Genomic DNA, 21,910 nt, shown 5'->3' with positions numbered 1-21,910 from the left:
CTGAAGTTTTGTGGAGGTGACTATCACTCTTGTGGCCAGACAAGTCCTTCAGGGATGTCTGATTCCACGTTCATCTTCTTTGCTTCATATGAGTCATTTGTGATAAGGAAATGTAGACTAGATGAAATTTGTATTAGATGGATGTACAACTGGTTGGAAAGCTGTTCTCAAGAAACTGTTAATTATGCTTCATCGTCAGACTGGATGAATTAAAGCACATTCTCCAGGGACTATATAATATTTAATTCATGATTTAGAAGACTGGATTAGCATTTCATGCTAATGATACTACCTGGAAAAATACTACTAGGTAGGATTATGATCTTAAGAAGTTATTTTAAGAGTTTGACTCAAAGAATGACATGTAACGATAATAAAGATGAATACTAACTTCTGTGTTTTTATAGAAGTCATCTTTTGCGTAAGTGCTAGGGGGGAAGGACTGACTAAGCAACAGTTCTGGGCTGGAGATGATAGGTAGTTCCCAAGTTGAACATGAGGCAGCAGCATACGTTTACGTTAAGATGTAACCACTGTATTGGAATTTGTAGAAAGGAAGATTATTTGTAAGGCATACAAAGTGGCTCTTTTATTCTTCTCAAGGCTTGAAAAGCCTTCTTTCTGGTTTGGGGCACCACAATTGGAGAAGGATTCTGACCAGCTGGACAGGTTCAAGCGGAGAAAAAAAAAGAATATTCAGGGATCTGGAAAATTTAACTCGTGAGAAAATGTTTAATAAATAGGGACAGTTTAAAATGGAGAAGAGGAAACAAGAAATATATCTGTCTTCAAGCATGGAAGAAAGAAAATTTAATTTCTGTGTCCACAGCAAAACATATTCAGGTCAAATAACAACAGACGTTTTCTAACTGTATTTTTGCTCTTAGATAATGAGGCACTGAGGCCCATTACCTGAGGAAGTTCTGAAGTCCTCACCATGTTCAAGAACAGGTAAAGCAGATATCTGTGAGCAGTAGGTTAAGTTGATTCTTTGGGCCAAGGCTATCAAAAATCTTCTTGATGACCTTTCAAGGTATCCTCAGCCCTGCTTTCTATTAACGTCTGCTTTTTTTTTTTTTTTTTTTTTCCCCTCAGGAGTTAATTAGTAAGGTCTGTTCCTCCCTATTGGTTTAATCCCATTTCCATGGTTAGGGAGGCTGCTGTCCCCTCATTCTTTTATTTATTTATTTATTTGTTTGTTTGTTTGTTTATTTATTTATTTATTTATTTATTTATTTATTTCTGCTTGCAAGTAAGCAAGAGAATCTATCTTGCTGCTCATGATAGGATAGCTGAAGCAGCTACAGTTACAAAAAACATCCCAGGACTATGCTTTTCTCTGAAATCTGTCAGGGCCCAGAGTGCACTTAATAAACCTTAATGGTCCTGACCAGCCTCACTGAGGGCTCCTTCCCACACCTGTGGACACAGGAGCTCCAGTTCAGCTCAGCCCCAGGCTTTCAGTCCGTGCCTGACCCGCGCTGTGTGAGTACTGATGTTCAGGGCAGCTCCAGCCACGCCTGTGCCTCTTTATGGACCCCGCTGACCAGGACTGACTCACAGACCGGCTTCCCAGCTTAACCTTGGACCTTGGACTGCAGACCGGTCTGGTATCAGCGGGCTGTGTTTAACCCTGGTTACTCTCACTGGACCTGATCCCAACCCGTGGATTGACAGCCCAGCTTGCCCTCGGACCTGCCTCTTCACCATGACATGCCTGATGATCTACACTCTTTGTTGGATCTGGGCTCGGGGCTGGGTCCTGGCTGGTGGGGCCCCTGCCTTGCCAGCTACCCTTCAGCTGGGGAGCAACCTGCAGCACCTGACAGGGACCGCAAATGCAGGATGCTGCATCCTCTGCCGTGCCCGTTTCGGCGTGTCTCGTCTCACGCCATACCTGCTGGATGGATCTTGTCACCAGATCTGTGCTTTTCCTCTGGGAGGGAAGTTCTTGTCAGCGGCATGAGGAGCAGCAGGAGGTGCACCAAACTGGCAGAGTGAGTCAGGATGCCAGGCTGTGTTGTCATGTCAGCCTCTCCCACCAGATGCCAGCTGCAGTCATCCTGGTCTGTTTGCTGGTACTAAAGGAGCTCGTTTCCAGCTTTAGTTCTGGTGAGGCTCTTTCCTACACCTCTCTGCATACCTGTCCACTCTTCTGCTCTCTGTGTGTCACACATACATAGATACAAATATGACAGTTGCATGTATGGGAGATGGTTAAACTGTTACTCCTGCACGTCATCTTCAGGTGTCCACTGACTGAGCCAAGTGATCTGCTTATGCCTCAGACCCAGATGTCCTGGACTAGGCCTTGGAAAAGGTTTTTTTCCTGATTACGAATTCATCCAGGAAACCAGATGAGAGCCATACTCTTTCAGATCCACGTGGCTTCCTTTAGGAAGGAAGGCTTCCTGTAAGCCTGCCGTAAGCTTCTCCTGAGCATGGATTTGGTCTCTTCATTTTATCTAGGGGATTGACTTATTTCCATTCTTTCTCGAAGGAAGAAGTTTCTAGAGGCAGGACATCTTTGGGCTTTCGTTGTTAGGAGGCCTTTGACTTTTTAGCTCCGCAGGTTTAGGTCTTTCAGATCCAGAGTTGTTTTTGTCAGCTTCTGGGAGGTTGAAAGTCAGGAGTGCCGAGCAGGATAACCACCAGCGAAACCTGTTATGAAAACACCGAAAAGGAGCCACCCTCCGGGATTAACACACATTCCATCAGAGCTCAGTCTAAGTTAGTGGCTTTCTTGAGCGATAGCTCCATTGCTGACATCGGCTGAACTGCTGCGGGGAGCTCCCTCCACAACTTGACCAAGTGTTTTGCCATTTCAGAAGCATCCAGGGATTATATGGTGCGTGGTAACATAGTCTGCATATCTATGGTTGCGTGCATGAAGCATGCCACGTCTCCCTACCAAGTACTGTGATTGTTAGGAGGGACTGCAATCTGAATACGTGTGTGTGTATGTATATATATACATACCGATGTATATATGTGTGGTGTGTATTAATCAGTTCTATTTTGCAGATTAACAAAAAAAAATTGCTACCAGTTAATGAAACTGTCAAAGCCGTGCTGTCTATAAGCACACTCCCGTCACACACTCCTTCTCCATGGTGTTTGAGTCTTTCTCGGAACTCTCAGCTTTAGGATTGTGTGGCTGAAAAGAAAGTTAGACAGCCTCCTTCTTGTGTACGTAGCAAAGTCAGCAGGCTTGATAGAAAGGAAGTGGAGTGTCAGCTAGTCTGGTGAATGCTGCATGGATATGAAACTATCTGCGTAATGTGCACATATGTGTAAGATACATACATAGATATATGTGAAAAAAACTTTCCTTTTGCTATCGTACATTCTACCTCGGAAAGTAATCTTAATGCCAAGACCATACGAGAGCGCTATCGCTTTGAACATGCATATGATAACGAGTAATAAGTAGATACTTATTTCTTATTATTGCTTTTAATAGAAGAACAGAAGTCACCTTAGATACTGTGACTCCTTGAGCAGTTATGAGCCATTTCAGCAAAAAGATCAGCCTGTGTGATCATGCTGTTATAAGGCTGGCATCACTGCTTTTGGTTGGACTGCTCCCCTCCTCTTCCAGTGACACTGCTGGTTTCAGCAGCAGTATTTGAAGAGAAAGGGGTGCTGCACGGTCTGAGAATGGGTGGTACAGCTCACCATGTAATCCTTTACTGTGAGGTTTTGGGAGTGGGGAGAGGAAGAACATTTATTTCAGGGTGAAAATATTATTGCTGTATCTTCATATTAATGTTGGGAAATAGTATTTTAGTAAACTATTGGGTACACTGTAGTACACTGCTGGACACACCAGCATGAAGTGCAGTTCATCCCATTTGGATTTCCTACATCTAGCTGTATTTTCCCAAGCTACATCCATTCTTGCACAAGGCAGATAATCTAGACAGAGATGAATAAAGTCATAGGCCCTGACTGCCAGCTCTTTGTGGCTGGCTCTTATCCAGGGCACAGAAGTGAAACAGGAAGGCTTTTTGTGTCGTGCCCTGTTGTACATATGCACACGGACCTATCTTCATTTCACTTTTTCAAACATTTGTTTCTTTTAGTTTGTGAATATTGTGTAACAGCTTTTTCTTTCTTCTTCTTTTTTCTTGCAGAATGTTTTAATTGTAGAGGTAAGTTGGGTGTTTATTCTGTCATATTGTACTTGGAGAAAGTCACATAGTAAAGTCTAGGTAAAACACAACTGTGTTTAGACTTCTTTGGCTGGGAAGTGGTGAAGAGGAAGAAGAGTTGATTTGCTTAATAACATCTCAGTCTTCTTGCAATTGCACGAGGGATCAAACTACACTGCAGGCACTCTAATTTGTACTCTCGTTGTGATACCCAGCAGTCACTTTCTGCGTCACTTGGTGTGGTATTTTTATGGCTTCGTGAGCTCCTGTTCTGCAAGTCGTTCTGTTCCTTGGAGGACAGTGAATCAACTGCAATGATGCCATAAACTTCCCCATAGCGTGACTGTGAAATGGTAGCGTAGCCCTACACATGCTTTACAACTTCAGGGTTGTTCACATGCTGGATGAGAACGTCAGTCATTCTCTCAAGTCCCCATGACTCCTGCTCATTAGCACTGCACCCTGGAGCGTCCCCTGGGGAGATCCATCACAGAGATGTTGCTGATGTAAATCAACGATGTTCAGTTGTAGAGAAAAAGAATGTGTGTCACCTCACTGGTGCTGCAAAATCTTTCTTAATAAATAATGTAGGTGATTCTGTTTTAAAATGTCAGGAAAGCAACCGGGATGTTTAGAGAGCGTGTCAGGACCTGGCTGGCATTTCAGGCCCAGTCTGCTTGTGTGAGAAGTAGGCTGGGTGGCATGATGAAGGAAATGCACAGCTGCTGGAATGTCTTTTCATAGCAAAGGAGGGGAAAAAAGTCATCAGGCATAGAAATGACTGTGACCTGAATAACTGGTGGGAGCTCCATATTCATTAATGATAACCGCTGTAACAGAAATGAAAAATGTCTGCAGCAAATTCTGTTAATGCTCATAGGTAGCTGAGGAGCAGAGGCAAGGTTTTGCTAATGAAATATACACAGCCATAGAGTTCAGGTTCAACAGCTGCTCTCCAGTGGTGTTCAGTTGTGTAGCCAGGTATGTACAAGAGATCTCCAAATGAGATCTGGAGAATACTCACTTGTGCTGGTCTAAGAAACAATAAATAGGGCAGATTTAGCCCTGAGATGGAGAGGTGTTCACATACTGTAGGCTTGAGGATAAAATATGAAAAGTCTGATCCCTGCATACTTGCACTTCCCAATAAATTTTTCTACAATCCCTTGCAGTATCCCAAGTACTAGAAACAGCTCTTTTCAAGAGGAAGTGGACAGTCCTTTATGTCTTTATTTTATGAGTACAAGGTGCTTGCTTCAAAGAGTGTGAGCTCAATTACACCCCTTTTTGGATGTGGCTCACAATGTACTAGGAGAAATACATAATTTCCACAAAATAAGAATATGGAATTTCCCAGTCATTGTTCAAATTTCCTTGTTTCAGCTTTCCTTTGTTTTTAACTTGTTGTGTTTTTAATGTTTTGTAAGGATATTGTTGGAACTGGAAGGACTATGAAGGTTCTGCTTAATAATATAGAAAAATACAAACCAAAAATGATTAAAGTTGCGAGGTGAGTAAAACGATCACAAAACTTAGTAATTAATTGGTCTGGCCCAACATATTTCCCAGCGGAGATTCCCATTCCAAGATCCTGTTTTAATTCTGTGCTGCAGCATCGCATTGGGAGCTCCGCAGAGAAGCTGCCTGAGTCACTAAGAAGAGGGTGGAGGAAAGGAGAGGAAATGCTTTTGTATTGTTCTGCAGTGGCAATGACCCCTTCAGCCGTTTCAAGACTGGCACTGATAGATTTTGAAGGGAAACACACCCAGTTTCTTCCCTGCCATTAGGATACTGTCGAAGGAGAAGCAGAAAAAGAACAGTGATTCATATGGCTCAGAAGCTTTTTGACAAAGGGGCTAGGTTTTTACGCATGTTATTCAGATGAATATCTGGATTTTTTTTATTTTGTTCTTAATTGCAGTTTGTTGGTGAAAAGAACATCTCGGCCTGATGGGTACAGACCAGACTGTAAGTGTTGTTGTGAAAATCTTTACATCACTGTACAAGAAGTTACCATTATTCTGTCACTTGCCCTTCATATCATTCTGCAGCCTCCTAGAAGCGTTGTAAAATATCAGTTGTCAGGGGGAGATGGGATGCAATGGAAGGATTCCTATGATTGTGATTTAAGCCCAGCCTCCTTAATAGTCTGATGTTTTCTGAAGAGCAGTAACTCTATCAGGAAGTTACGGAAGGGTTAAATGTTGCCTATGAAAGGTGGGTGCTCTATCTTCTGTCTCTGCCAAAATACATGAAAGAGAAAGTCCCTTTCTTCCTTTTCCTTCCTCACTACGTCTCTTTAGAGGAGCTGCAGGACTCCATCTGAACACAAATGCTTTTTCATGGTGAACTAATTATTCACTTATATTTTTATAATAGAATAATGTAATTTTAAAAATTATTTTTAAGAAGCATTATCATTTAAAGGGTAAACAATAATATAATCAAATCCCTCCCCGCCAAAACCAAAAGATAAAATGGGCTTTTCAAGCTTTCTCCTGCTGCTCTATTTGTATCATACCAACACCACTTCTCTCTGAAATACTGGTACTTGTACTGGGCTTAGATGAAGCCATAAATGGGGCTATACCAAGCTATTGTCATTTTAGATTCATCAGAATAAATGATGTAATAACAGGCATGTGACTAAATACTGGAAAAATAGATTCACCTAGAAGAGATCGAGCAGTATTTGCTGCCGAAGAAGGCTCTGGTCACAGCTGAGCTGGGGAGGAGGGTAGAAGGAGAGTAGGCAGGTGGGTACCAGGAGGTAGCATCAAGGGTCTAGATCTGGGATGTGGGAGAGAGGGGAAACTTCATGAAGCAGAAGTTAATCAAGGTTGGGCATGGCCCTGCAGTTTAAGCCCAATAATCTGAATTGTGACACAAACATTTGGTTGTGCAATTTTTATACAGCATTTTTTTTACATTTAGAATTTAATCCAGTAAATTAAAGTATCCATTTTACTGGATTCATTAAACATATAAAAAAATACAATAAAATGACTCCATGAAGGACAGCTTAATATTTTTATGTAATATTTTGTAAAATGAAACAGATTTTAACCACTTGCTTGTTTATTTGTGATGCATTTTATAAAATAGCAGAGCTCACCCTTTAAATCTCTAACAGAGCTATGGCATTTCCTCACCTGCCCAAATTTGTGATTCAAAGTGTCTGTTACCCATAATTTTTAACAAGCAAATAAAAATCTTCTCTTGAGTAGTTGTAAATTTTTAATGCTGTAAAAAACCTTATGCAAAAATTTTGGTTTTGGTTGTGTTTTTCTCTAGTTACATAATGAACAACTTGGAAAGAGTCTAACTCATTTTATATAGTGCTGATACTGCACAAAACTTCACACTCATAAAGATACATGGCTATGATTAGCTTGAAGTGTGTGAGTTGTATGATTCAGCTACGCTGCATGCATTTACTTTGTTAAGCGTGTGCATGAGTCTTCATGAGATCGGGGCTTTAATTTAAGAAGCATTTGACACGTTTTAGTAGGATAATACGCATAATAGCTTTGCCTACTCTCAGAAGAAAATAGATAAACCTCTTCATAACTTTGTAAGTAACTTCTGAATTAAGATTATACCTTTTTTCATCCTCAGTGGACAGTTGTCATCACATGCATACACGAATGGAGCTGCCCAACCTAGGCAGAACTTTTCTGCTCTGATTTTGGCTTCCTTCCATAACGTGTCTGTTGTGCCACTGATAATTGTAAACAAGTCTCCTACTCTCCCCTGACTGTTCACATGCCTGTCACAAATAGTCTGTGAGCTGGAACTGTGGATTCTGCTACTTGCTGACTCTGGTTTCTAAGCCAGAAGTAACATAACCTGAACTAGCTACACATATATGCCGTTTTCTGGTCAGAGGACCAACAGGTTAATTTAAGGGCTATGCAGTAGCCACCTGTCTTGTATTTAGGGTATTTGTTATTTGTCCCAATACAGATTACGGATTTGAAATTCCAGATTTATTTGTGGTTGGTTATGCCTTAGACTACAACGAGCACTTCAGAGATCTGAACGTAAGTTTATTTAAGAAAAAACAGAAATCTCTATTTTACTTTTTTGGGGCGTCTTAAAGGCCTTGTTATTTGCCTTATCCTTGGGTCTTATGCCATGGTTGGGATCCTTCTAGTGAGTGTAGAACTCCTTGTAAAACCTTAGATAATCCAGAGGAGTCACTGCTTAGCACTGTGGGTGGTTCATTCCCATCTCTCACCCACTAAGAGCAGAAGTTGTCACTTCTGTCATGCTTCCATCTTCTGTGAGCCTGGGACTTCACGGTTCCACAACTCCCAGTAAATGCAGTGACAGCAGAAAAAGTGAAATACAGCTACGGTTCAGACAACTGGGGCATTTTACTGCTATGTTGCCTGCCCCTTTTCTCAGTGAGATGATGATGGAAAAAAGGTGCAAGCATTCCCAGCCTTGCCATTGCTTCCTGTGATCTTCCCAGGGGTGGAGCTGAAAGCAGGGAATTGCAAGTGGAAGAACTCACTGCAGCTAGAAAGTGAAATCAGAATTCAATTTCAGGTCTCTGGAGAGGGAGGAGTAATGGCAAGGTTACCGGATTGGACAAGCAAAATTATTTCTGAGCAATTCATTAATAATTAATGATGTAATCAACTATGCTGTTGCAATCAGTGTGGTATTTTTTTCAGCACATATGTGTTATCAACGATCACGGCAAAGCGAAATACAGAGTCTGAAGCAGTAACATCCTCACCTGAAGATCTGTAAGCTCAGTGAAGCCGAAATTTGACTGCGCTCTTTCAAGCATCTCCCAGAAGAGCAGTTCAACCGACTTGTGTTTCTGTCAACTCAGTGTAATAAGGGGTTTACTCTAGAGATACCGATTAACATAGACAGAAGTGGGAGCTTCTACAATGTGAAGTAGAGGGCTTTTAAAGTTATTACACTTTTTAAGTACTGAAATTGCAGTATAAGATGCCTTTTGACTAATAATTTGTCTGCCTCAACTCTCATTGTGAATGCGTTTTCTTCATTCAGCCCATCATGCTACCCGTTGCAATTAAGGTACTTCACATTATGTGTTCTTATGCGTCACGTAAGATTTTTCAGAAGTGCCATTTTGTGTTAGGTTTATGTGTTAGGCAGAATTTTAGGAACTTCAGCATCCCTTTAGTCTTGGTCACATACTCTGCTGCCAAACTGAAAACATGATTTTTATTTAATTGCACAATTCAGAAGTTTCAGCTGAAGCTGTATGCTGTATGACTTCTGGCAGTCCATTATTGCCCCTTCCAAACAGAAGTTTCAACTCTCAGAATGCACTGAACTGGAGTATTGGTGCACAATGGGCCTTTGCAAGACACAGTTGATCTGAACTTGGAAGATATCTTGCTTCTGGTATGTGATGTGGGCATGGATCTAATCGGCTGTGTTTAACGTGTTGAATTTTAATCAAGAGGAAACAATGCTAGGAAGGCTTCAATTTCTGAGCAGTGCCCTTTGACTTCTGCAGGACACGAGCAGGTCCACAGACTAACATAGTGTTCTGAGTATATTATTTTAATTAAACCTCATTAAGCACAAAAGCTTCATGTTAAACAATTACTCAGTTATTGTTTGATTTTCATAGCCTGAGTTGAAACTTTCTGTAGCCATTTGTCTTCTTTAGGAATATAGAACTGACAACACTGAAGACTAGTATGAAACAAAGGGAAAAAAAAAAAGTATAGGAAAATCCAGAAAACAAGTTAACCTGTGGATGCTGTAGACTAGAGATCCCTTCTTTCACGCTGTATCGAGTTTGAAGAGTTTAGTTCTGTACCGTATGCAACTGTCCTCAATGACTTCCTGAGAGAAGCAAATGCAAAGTAGCTGTATACCAATAGCTTTGCTCTGAACTGTAAGAGGCATATTGTTATTAGCTTCAGTTTCCTTTAAACTAATAAAAAAAAATAAGAACACTTGTTACTGTGCACAGTTGTTTATTTTCCCGCTTTAGCATATTTTGCACGTCCCTTAAAAGCGCTTCAAAAGTATGCATTTAACTGGTAATTTAAACATACCTTACGTATGTGTGACTCACAAACTATTTTTATTTGGATAAAATCCATGACGTTAATGACACGAAGTAAGATCACAGATTTATTGTGGTTGCTAATGTTTTAACCCTTTCTTCTTTACTCTTTTAACCTATATTTTTAAAGATTTCTGTTGAAGAGCTTTTCTTCACAGAATAACTTTCTTCTGTCTTAGAGAAGAAAGCACACCCACACAGCCTCTGGAAAAAGTTTCCTTTATGAGAGTGTTAAAGTTTTTCATAATGTGTCTGTTTTCCCTGGATTTACTATTATTGTCACTTTGGGTAGGCAGACATGCTTAGGCTTAAGCCAGGAGGTCCATGAGGTTATTTCAATTTTTCCTCTCTTAAAAAGACACAATCCAATTTGCCTTGTACTATGATCAGCCTTCAGCAGCACCCACAAAGGAATCTAACAGGTGAATTATTGTGAAAGTAGTGGGAAAATTTGAAGTGCTACAGATACTCGTAATTCAGACTGTGTCAAAGTTGTTTCATTGGAAGATTCAGATTGTTAAAATCCACATACCTAATAGAAAATAACATAATTATACAAAAGGTAAGGAAAAAAATTGAAGTTAATTTTATTTCCTCCTGACGTCACATTTTTAACATTATGATAAATCACTCTATGGATTTCATTAGCGAATTTATATGTGCAATTGCACTGTGAACAAGAAGTGTTTTTCTCTTCTAATGTCATATTTGAATCTTGTACCTTTATATATCCAAGCATGTCCTGATGTCTCAGTTGCCATTCCACATTATTCTCTGCTTGAAGCACATCCATCTAAAAAATTAATTTTCATTTACTTTAATAATCTGATTCCAAAACATCATTAGTGTTAATGAGGGAACAGGTTAATTATACATGTCTGATTAATGTTGGGTCTATTTTCTTCATTCTTCTCAGCTAGTTTAAAAAAAACATACTTCTTTCCTGTGGTTGTTTAGTAGCAGTGTTGATTCCGTGTGTCGCAAAGTTCTTGAACTAAAAGACCACTAAGCATTTTTTTCAGTCGCAGTTGTACCCTATGACCCACAAAGCGATGGTTTTGTTTTTTTGTTTTTAATCAGTTCAGCAACATTTGTTACTGAAGAAGAGAGAGGATGTTCTATGCAATCTGTTATTTTCTGGACATCATGTTTATGTATTTGGCGGCCATTCATTTTTGTCTCAGTTTTTCTTTGCATGCACTCTAAAGTCAGCATCCTTTCCCTACGCATTGAATACAAATTAATATGGGCAGTAATGTGGTTTCAGGTTACATAAATGTTTAGCAGGCATCAGGTTTTAGATTTCGTTCAATTCATTCATGGTTACATCTGGTCCAATTCCAAAATATCTGAAAGTGATTTTCTGGACAGAAAGCCGAAGTAGGCAGAGTCTTGGTTAACTACAAACCATTTAGGATTTCATGCTACTTAGTGTAGATATGGTCTGACTATCTAGCAGTTTGTGCTTAAAAGAAGGGAATTTAAATAGTTCGAAAGGTCTGTAATTTAAATTTTCAATTCAGTTTGCTGCTGCATACTTGTATTCATAGTTGAACAAAGTAGAAAATAGCATCTGCTTTTTGTTTGCTTACTGTTAATGTTATATTTCCTGAACATCCTATGTTAGTCCTAATGTGTTCTGTAATTAAATTTCCATGTGAAATTCCAACATTTGCTTAAACAAACAAACAAACCAACCAAAGACCTGTATGTGGTATCAGCTGCAAAACAGTTTCAGATCTGGGAAAGTGTCAGATCATCACTATTCATACACGGTAAAATGCTTAACTTGGAGATGTATTTCTGACATGAGCCATCCTTATTGCTCTGTGGTGAGAATAACATTTATTTCAGTGAAAGTATTGGAATTATCAATTTTAATATTTCTTTAGACTGAAGAAGATAAAGGCCTAATCAACTTCTCTGTACATGTTTGCATTTGTATTTTCTTCAGATAAAATAGCACTGAAATCCTCTATTGTAATCAAACTTGGTACACATGAAGACTGTAATTGACTCTAGCTACTCAGAATACTTTAATTTTCAGTTTCAGTTAAAAATAAGATGACAATCTCAAAAGTAAAAATACAGGGTAGCATAGCAAGAGATAGAGGTTCTCTTTCCCTTTTGTAAAACCATCAGTTTAGGAACATCTTTGCCTTCCTTTCCCCTCCCTTCCCTTATTAAATGTTTTCCAGAAACTCTGATTGTCTACATGTAAGAGCTGAAATGAATGCAATATCTAGGCATATTCTGAAAGGTATCTTAATTTATTTTCCTTCTTAGATTGGAGGGAGAAATTTACACATAAAAGTTCATGTAGGAATGTATCACCTCAGATAATTCTTCCAAAAGTTGGCCCTGTCTGTACTCACCAGAGAGAGCAGAAGATAACTGAGGACGAGCCAGCCTCTGCTGAGGTAATTGCTTATTTCAGTGGTCCCGTTTGAAACCTCATAGGTGAGAGAAGCACTGTGTCAGGCACTGTACCCATCTGAGAGAGACAGAGAAGTGGAGGAAAAATAAAAGCTTGCTCCCTCATTTCATCCACCTTTCACAATTACTCACTGATGTTTTATACCTTACTCCGGGAAGTCAGCCACATGCAGCTATGTCAGTGCCCAAACCAGGAGTGTTCGTACCACTAGGGAAGGGCTGGTGTGTTTGCCATCAGAGAAGTGTGGAACATTGCAACATGTTCCTGAAGCTAGAAAAGCCTGATTGAGAGACACAAATTTGAATGAGGGATTATTGTGAAGCGTTAAAATGATATTTTTTTTGTTAAGAAGAGCAATATTCTGCACTTTTTTTCCCCTCTCATCATTTAATAGATAACCAAAATAGAAGAGAGCGCTAACAAATTAGAGAGGTTCTCATTTATGTTGCTGAAAAGATGGTTGCTCCAGCGAGAAGAGTCATTATTCTTTAAAAAGGGAAGCAGAGAGACTGGTTCCGGGTGAGGCTCTGCAAGCCCCTTGAGGGCTGTTGGCTGCAGTTTGGCTCCTTGTCTGTGCTCCGCCAGGAAGCCTGGGCTGGCACTGCCTTCCTTTCCGTCCATGCCTTCCTTTCTGTCCTTTCTGTATTCACACCTTTCACTGTTACCACTGGTTATTTTGGATCACGGGTTCCAAATCTGCAAAAACTTAGACCCGGTTAAGTACTTTGCTGCCATGCCTTGTTCCTTCTGCTGTTGCACAGAGCAGAGAAGTACTGACAAACTACCAGAGTTTGCAGTGCAGCAATTTATTTGTAATACTGAGAGAGAAAAAGGTTTGGATACCATTCAAAGCTTGACCTTTAGTTTGGTTTCGGGAGTGGCTGAAAGATTTCCCCTTTTTTCCATAGCAGAAAGAGACAAAAATGACTTGTATTATTGTGACCCTGTAGTTTCTTTTAGACCTGCATGATTGAACCTCTGATAATGCTAAGAAAATCTCATTTCAGGATACAAAATTTCATTAAAGTAAATCATTGCTATATATGTTTCAAAATCCATTGGTCCTACTATTAGTAAAACTTTCTGCATTTGTCAGTGTTGTTAAGTCATAAGGCTTGACAAGGGACAAGTCTATTGCTGGAAGATCAGTGCTATGCTTTTACAGCTATTGAAATTGCACAGAAAAATAATGGAACTTAGCAAATATTTTGGAAGCCATGCCAGAAAACAGTTATCCTCAAGTGTCTTTTCGCAGTTATTTTATTTTCCTAAATTATTAGAAGTATTGATCTTTTTTCCGTGGATTGTTTTTCTGCAGTTTGATCGAGTATGCCCTGTTTTTATGTGGTATTCTCTCCTTTGCCTTGTCTTTTAACCAAACTCTTGCCAGACTCAGTTTTTAATGACACTCACAGACTTTTTTTGTTTTTCAGAAAAAGATAAGCCCTTGTTCTGAGATGCTTAGGGCCAGAGTTTTGAAAGCTCTTACAGCCAAGAGAACTTAAAGTACTTTCACCTGTGTGGGTAGGTGCCTAGCTGCATCCTTCAGTGGTTATGTACCCTTGAAAATGTGTTTGTAGCCTAATCTGGATAGACTGGGAAATGCAATAATGCAATAAGAAAACTGTAGATGAAAATAGGAGCTACGAGAATAAAAAGGAGTGGCAAGTACAATTGTGTCATTCTTTGATTCAGGAGTGAATATCTCTTTGTCTTTCTGAATTATACGAGTGTTGCTTAATTGATTGATTTGTTTGCTTTTTCATTAGAGTTACTGGAGCAATGTTTCTGTGTTTTCTTAGGAAATTTGGAATGAGGTGAGAGTGCTCAAAATTTAAATTGTGGAAATCATAGCTCAGCCTAAACAGTTGCACGGAGAGACAAAAAGCAGACAGCTTTCATGACACCAAAGGCAGACCAGAGACAGAAATATTCAACAGTAGCACGAGGAGCAGAGTCAGAGAGGGTAAAAAATGAAGTGTCATTACAAGCTCTAACTGTAGAACATTGATTGGAAGGAGTCCACTAGTGAGCGTACAGGAAGGATACTGAAATCGGTTAAATATGACCTGCTGAGTGAGTATGGAGATGGAAGGTTTCTGCTGAGAGACTGTTTGGTCCTGGGCCCACTTGTTCCATATGGGAAAGAAAACTGTAATAAACTGAAATTGTTTATCTTCCTCCAAAAGGCATTTTGGAAATAGCGTGATGCTATTTACTGCATTCAAACTTTTAACTACAAACACCCAATTTAAGCTTCTAAATACTATTTTGCCTAAGCTACATGTATGAGGCAGTCAGTTCTGTAAAGTCAGTCTGAATCTCTCTTCATCTTTAATCAAACAAATTAGACACCTATGTTAGTTCATCTGACTAGATCCCAGTGTTGTTGCTCATAGTCTCTCCATCTTATTTTCGGAGGCTTTTAGGTTTTCCCATCTCAAGCTTTACCTCATTCCTTCAATCTTCTTTACTTCCCTTTCTCCCAATTCTTTCTAGTCCATGTTGATTAGAAAACAGCTTATGAGCTCTGCAGGTGCAGGGAGCCAGGTGAAGGATGATCAGGTGAATGTGAATTTGGAGATGTGGCACACACATGGGTGAGTTTGGCCACCCCTAGGGAGATCACACCCCAAGAACAGCTGAGACACTACCCCTGGCAGGCAGATACTGGTCTTTCATGAGAGATTTTAAGAAAAGAAGCAAATAATTCAGGGAGGAAAAGTCCTTGGATTTGTGTCCACAATTATCAGAATGGAGAAGCTAACCAGCTTGCAAGGCACAGAGAGAACCCCGTGTACCACCAGCATCGCCAAGCCACATTTCGCATGTTTCCAGGGCTGCAGCAGCATCCTGGCTGCCAGTGGCCTGTAGCTGGGGAGGGATCTGCCCATGGCCACATGGATCTGCACAACCAACATCCCGCTCCATGGTGGTATTTCCAGCTGCGTTATTTGGAAGAGAGCAAGAAACGGTTTATCCAGGTCAGGTCTGGCATGCAGTTGATTCTGTCAGGCCTTCACAGTATCTTGCAGCAGCCTAGCCAAAATATGCATCAAAATATTTTGATATTTCTCCACATGGGTCACAAAGTGGAATCCAAAGCTAGTGAGTGTTTTCCTGATTATGTTCCATTTATTTATAGAAAAAGAGTCAAATACAAGAACACATTTCCTGTGCAAAAGGGAAGAAGGAAGTCAAGGTACGTCATGGCACTGCCTCAGGATGATCCGAATTCTTCGGACGGGCGCAGCCTTACTGGTGTTATTTTCCATTCCTCAAACTGTGTTTACGCTGTCTCAGCTTCAGCCGTCTCTGAGACATTTAAATTGTTTTACACAGAAGGACAACAACATTTTGCGAAGTAAAAATAGGTTGTGAAAATTGTATGTAAAGCTATTCAGGAACAAGAAGCATGTGTTCTGTGTATTTGAATAGGAAAATAACTCCACAGCATGTGGGCCCCATTCCTGCAGACTGACTGTATACAACTGTTCATACGCCCTGAGTTAAGCCCCTGCTAAGTTCAGAGCCACAGTTTTTAGTTAATATAGGTTTATGTATGAAAATAGTATGAAAACACTGTCATTTTCCACGTGAATGTTGTTCCAAACAGTCCTCTAGCCTGCCAGTGTAATGGCATCAGCCTAAAGGTAGGAATGCTTGTACTGCTGTTAACTCTGAGAATTTAAATTTTTGGTTTAACATTTAATACATTACCAAATGGGATGGAGATGCAGTCGTGCACCTCTTGGTAAGGCTTACCAAATATTCATCCACCAGCGTCCTCCTGGAGTCATCACTGAAGGCTCCCGTGGCAGAGAGGAGACCACAACTCAACACGCAATGTCATCTTCAGCATCTCGCTGAGGTCTCCTGGAGTTTTCCCAGCTCAGCACTCAACGTTAAAGCAGATGGGATCACAGTTTAAAACTGTAAAATGTAGGAGTTAGCTTTTCACTGATTAAAAAAAATTAAAATAAATAAATAAATAAAACAAACCAAAAAAAAACACCTCTGGGTGTTTGGGTGTTTTATGGGCCAAAAATCCTATTCCTGACTACAAAGACCTTTGCAAGCCTGTGGCTCCAGCCGAAATAATTAGGTGGATGCGAAGGATTTTGAAAATGAGGTAAGTAGATGATTTCCTTGTTTAGGTTTAACGAAAATTACAAGACACTTTAATGCTAGGGCAGCAGGGCCTGGCTAATGCCCTCTCACTGCTGGTGAGAGGAGCTGAGCTGCTGCTTTCACTCCTATAGTCCCTCTAGTCCCAGTACTGTATTTAGCCATAACCTAAATAATAGCTAACAGATGAGGGTCTGCAAAATTATGAACAATTAATTAAGAATTTAGTTGTGGAGTGTTTTTTTTTTTTTTTTTTTGGGGGGGGGGGAGCTTACCTCTGTCTTGACATACTTTGAAAAAAATCTTCCACATATTTTCAAATGTCTTCTAATGACTCACTCCAGGAAAGCAAACATTTATAGTTTGTACAGTTTGATCTTTTGTCTATAGGTTTACTGAAGGTGAAAACAAATCCCGGGAAGTTTCCCTCACTATTCTGAGTTAGTTTAAAGCAAAGTCATAATACCAGACTTTCTTTAAAAGTTAGTTTTAAAATATGCAATTACAAATTCATGTTTCCCTGTCTGCATTAATTGCTTTATGAAAGACAAAACGTTCTTATGTATGTATAATATTCCTATAATAATCATTAGGAGAAATGTGGATATAGAAAAACAGCTTAGAATAAAAAAGGGTATTTTTATATCTGTTTTTAATGAAGTCTCAGCTAAAAGGTATTTTTCTATTTCCCATTTTCTCTCTCTCCTTTTTTTTTTTTTCCAAAGCTCTGCCAGAACTCCTGCGTTCAGCTTTTTCAGTCAGTCACAGGATCCCTGCTTGATTTCCTTCTTCATCTCTACTTTACTGACTTTAGAAACTGCAGCTAAGGGAATGCTCATAATTTGGGTTTTTTCTAAGGAGGCTCAGTTCTCCTCCTTCCAAGCAGTGCATTTCAAAGGTAGCATCTGGATTGCTCACCCAAACCAAATTTCTTTTTGCCCTTCTTCGTGCTTTCTGCAGCACATTCACTTGCATTTTCTCTCCCTGTTTATCTTGGATAGTGCACCACAGTGCTCCCATCTAGATGCTGAATTATTTTAGCAACCAGGAAATTATTTTCTCTTGCTCCAGTGACATTTTATGGCATGGTATGTCAGCCTTAAAGTGAGAACGACTGGCTTTAGAAGAATCTCCCTCATCACATGAGCCCTTCTGGCCATGCCAATAGCGTTAAACGTACGCGGGGCCTCATCTCAGCGCTGGCCCCGATTTTCGTGGCGACTCCAGAGCCCGATGAAGTACAGCTACACGTGGCCCGCCTCAGGGCGTTGCAGCCTGCGGTTACCTCAGCAGCCCTGGGGTTGCTGCCACTGACTTCTGAGCCCCTGTGCAAGCCGTAGGCCGTGCCCAGGCACCATAGGCCATGCCCAGGTGCCATAGGCCATGCCCAGGTGCCATAGGCCATGTCCAGGCAACGTAGGCCGTGCCCAAGTGCCACAGGATGTGCCCAGGTGCCATAGGATGTGCTCAAGTGCCACAGGCCCAGCCCCGCTCCTGCCCACGGGGCAGGGGAGGGTGGCAGCCTGACACCTCGTGCCTCTCCTGCTGTGTTTAGTGCTTCCAGCACCCGCAGGAACCTCCAGAAGCCCTCCCTGCTTCTGGTCTCGGTGCTCTTCGCCGACGTGTCGTCTCGCTTCTCTTTCTCTGTAAAGGTCTGTCAGTCTTTTCAGAAATGAGAACTTTTTCCCTGACAAAGCCGGATTCTTGGCACATTCCTCCAACATTCCTTCAGGCAGGCAGGCAGCAAACAACAGCGCAAACAGTCCCCGACCCTCTCATTGTTTCCTGACCCTGATTTACCAGGGGTGAGATGGATAGATGATTAAACTAACCACAGGCTTGGTTTGTGCCAGGCCATTCCATCTGAGCTCTCATGACATATTAATTTACATTTATTTCAGTTCTTTTGCATCTACCCCGAAAGTAACAGTTGTGTGTTTTCAGCACCTCCCACCCAGATTCTGCATATCACTCGAGGTCAGGCTCTGTCCCTCTCATTCTTTCTGGATATCATCTTCCCTTTTATTCATATTTTCAAGTTGCTCCTGAAAAAAGCGGAGGTTCATCTCATCAAGTGGACAGTTGAATGTGGTGACATCCAAGGGTAAAGTACTACTTTAGATAAGAGCGTTACAAGCTGGCCCTTTGCAGACATTTCTAAGCTGGCTTTCCTGACATAAATATGTGATGTGGGCAAGCACACAGTCTTAGGTTTTGTTCCAAAAACCGAGAGGCTACAGCCCTGATTTTAGAGATGCGTATCGGCTCGACTTTCGAGCTGATAGAGAGAGTGCCATGACAGGATAGCAAGCCGCTGAAGGAGCCCTAGCACCGACAGCTTCTCACACCCGGTGGTGGCAGTGCACGTGGCAGTGTCCTGTCAAACAGCAGCACCCTGAGGTGATGCCCACACTGTAGGAACGGCAAGTTGTGCTAGGGTTCAGCTCCTCACCTCCTTGCTCAACTGCTCGATCATGCTCTGCTTGCTGCACCTTGGCCTCTTCTTTATACTATCTCCTTTTTATCTTGCTGCATGTCTTTTACTATCTTTTTTTTTTTTCATTTTTAATTCTGGTTTGTCTTGATTTTACTGGAACTAGCTGTCTTCTGCTGTACTCTCAGACTGAAGGATCTGCTGTACTTCCTTTCTGGTCTCATAGGACCGTTGCTGAAGCTTCTGGCAGAATTTCTTAATTGTAGCTTTTTTTTTTTCTTTCTCCCAGACTCTACCGAAATAGCTGTTTGACTTTCCAATCAGAGATCCTTCATTACTACCAGGAGCAGGTGGTTCTCATTTCAGAAATTTCAGTCAAGAAACCAAAGCATGTGACATCTTGTGAATCACAGATTCTTGCTTTCTGTCTTGACATTTCTCTTATCTTTCTGAGCTGAAGGCTGATCCTGAAAATGGATAACTAAGTGAAATTGCATACCACGCCGCTACAGCCTAGCCAAATAAAATCTAGACAAATGGCTTAGGTGGAGTCAGCACAAAATGCAGAATTAACAAAGATTGCTAGATTTTGGCCTATACAATATTTTTATATTTGTATTGTTCCTTTCCAGATTATAAAAAAATGACATACCCTGACAGCTCCTAATCCCCCCACATCTTACCTATCAGCATAACTCCGTATCTATTTTCTTTTTAAGAAGTTAAATCTGAGATGTTATTTGCCATTTCTCAGTCTTTCTTCATACCTGCCTGAGAGATGGAGTGTTGGCCACCCCGATGAGGCCACCAGGCGCTTCAGCTTGTCCAAGGTTTTTGAATTCAAACTGCGTAATGTACCATATTAAAACCTCAAAATCTGTCCACATGGTCTGTAGTGTCATGGGGCACACCAGCTATAACATATATAGGTTTTCCTGTAGCTGTCAGCAGGTTAGGTGAAAGTACACAGTAACTACAGGTCTTTTTGACTTGATTATTCAGACTGGGGACAGGGTGAGAGGGTACAACATGGTCAAATCCATTTAGTGACACACTGACAGTGAAAGGGGAAATCTCTCAGAATGATTTAAGAAATTAACTTGGGTCCAGCACATGTCTGCATTCTTCTCTTTGTGCTCTTCCCCCTCGGGATAGAGTGATAACTGCAATAGTGGAAAGAGTAGACAGAAAGCAAGTTTATGGGGAGTCCTACCTGTCCAGCTATGAATGGTGCGGGGAGGAAAGACTAATGAAAGAGTAGGGAAAAAAAGAAAGTGCAAAGAATGACTGACAGAGAGAAGAAAAGGGGAAACTCAGGAAATGGGGAGGCAGGGAAAAAGAAAAGACACTAAAAAAAAACAACAACCAAACAAGAGACTACAGTAAGAAAAAAAAGAGTAAGAAAAAAAAGGCAAGAGATAATAGAGAAAATTCATTTTTAAACATACATTGCAAATGTCATCTATTGCAAGAGAGGATATTTGTATTAAACATCTAAAACTCAAAATCTGAATGCCTTGCACATTTTAAAATATACCTCTGGATGTGGATGTCTTTGGCTAGGGACTGACTGTCTTTCTCTTTGGCGTTATCTGAATTGAGTGAGCTGAAAGGAGGCTCTGCTGTCTCCAGACAAGTTCATCCCATTTCTATCACTAGCACATCACCTAACAACAATAACTTTACACTTAGCTCACAAAGATAAGCGAGAATATCTCCTTTTGCACCTCGCTGCAGTCCAGATGGGCGGGAATGCAATGCAGTTTCCCTGGCATGCCTGAGCCCATAACAACTGGTTTCTGTCCTACTTAATATCTGAACGCTTTTTACAGTTTCAGTAGTGTTCAAATGACACAAGCCTGGAGCTTGTGCACATGCTGCCTGAGCAGCCCTTGATAATGTCAGTGCCACAGAATTACAGTCATTATCCATGATCTAAGTAATGCTCTCTTGCTGCCTCCTTGATGGATTCACTGTGAGAGAGAAAACAGCATGTTTATAGGTGCGAGGAGCAATGCTTCCCAAGGATATTTTAGTCTCTCCCACCTTAAGAAACTTGTCCTTGACTCCTCTTGCCCATGCAGGTGCTCTCTCCTCCTTGCTGTGGCTCTGCTCTGTGAGCAGCACATCTACAATCATTGCTTACAGGTTTTTTTTCCTCTTCAGTTCTGACCTAGGTCTTCCCTGATTTGGCTTCTGCCCCTTGTGCTCCACTGAATCAGCGTCCCTGGCTTATGACTACCACAAAGTTCAGAACTGGAGGTAAGATGAGTCTTTGGTTTTAATTTTAAACTGTTGCTTCTGAAACACTGGTATATTAAACACAGGAGCTTGTGGGGGAAGGCGAGGAATACTGCATCTCTCTCAGCAGCTTTCTTATGACTAAGGCTAACAAGGAACAGGCTGTTCTGTCGATGCTGCCTTGCAACCCAAGCTTCCGCAAAGCCCAGTTATCTCCTAAGGGTCTCACAAAAGCCTCTATTGATTTCCTTCTGGCTAATACTTCTGGTCCCTCCTCTGATCTGTCTCCTGCTTTCAAGAGATTTGATCAGGTTACTCTTCATGCTTTTATTTGGCTTCCACAGTTGTATTTCAGCTTCTTTGTCTTTAATCTTTCTTACAAAGTATTAAGGGATCTTCATTCTCTTTCCAGCACTTTCTGCGCATTCAAGAAATAGCTGTTTTGTCAC

The 21,910-nt window shown here is 40.9% G+C and overlaps 1 protein-coding gene and 1 long non-coding RNA gene across 3 annotated transcripts in view; one reads left to right on the top strand and one right to left on the bottom strand.

The window, feature by feature from the left end:
• The window catches only part of PRTFDC1 (phosphoribosyl transferase domain containing 1), a 45,629-nt gene extending 35,521 nt beyond the window's left edge, over positions 1-10,108 (top strand). Inside the window, exons 5-9 of one of the 2 annotated variants that reach the window (XM_083823648.1) lie at positions 4,137-4,154; positions 5,582-5,664; positions 6,076-6,122; positions 8,121-8,197; positions 8,837-10,108. In XM_083823648.1, coding sequence (XP_083679774.1) covers positions 4,137-4,154; positions 5,582-5,664; positions 6,076-6,122; positions 8,121-8,197; positions 8,837-8,884 — 273 coding nt within the window. In that variant the 3' untranslated portion in view covers positions 8,885-10,108. The other variant, XM_083823647.1, reaches the window with a different exon arrangement.
• Positions 9,948-21,469, bottom strand: LOC310894002. Its single transcript, XR_014579471.1, has 2 exons — positions 12,597-21,469; positions 9,948-11,014 (listed from the first exon to the last, which is right to left on the bottom strand). It is a non-coding gene; the product is annotated as an uncharacterized lncRNA (long non-coding RNA).
• Between the last annotated feature and the right edge of the window lie 441 nt (positions 21,470-21,910).

This window comes from Anser anser (genome assembly GCF_964211835.1).
Source record: "Anser anser genome assembly, chromosome: 2".
Classification (NCBI taxonomy): domain Eukaryota; kingdom Metazoa; phylum Chordata; class Aves; order Anseriformes; family Anatidae; genus Anser; species Anser anser.
The sequence above is the reverse complement of the archived record's forward strand: the minus strand, read 5'-3'. Positions and strand labels throughout refer to the sequence as shown.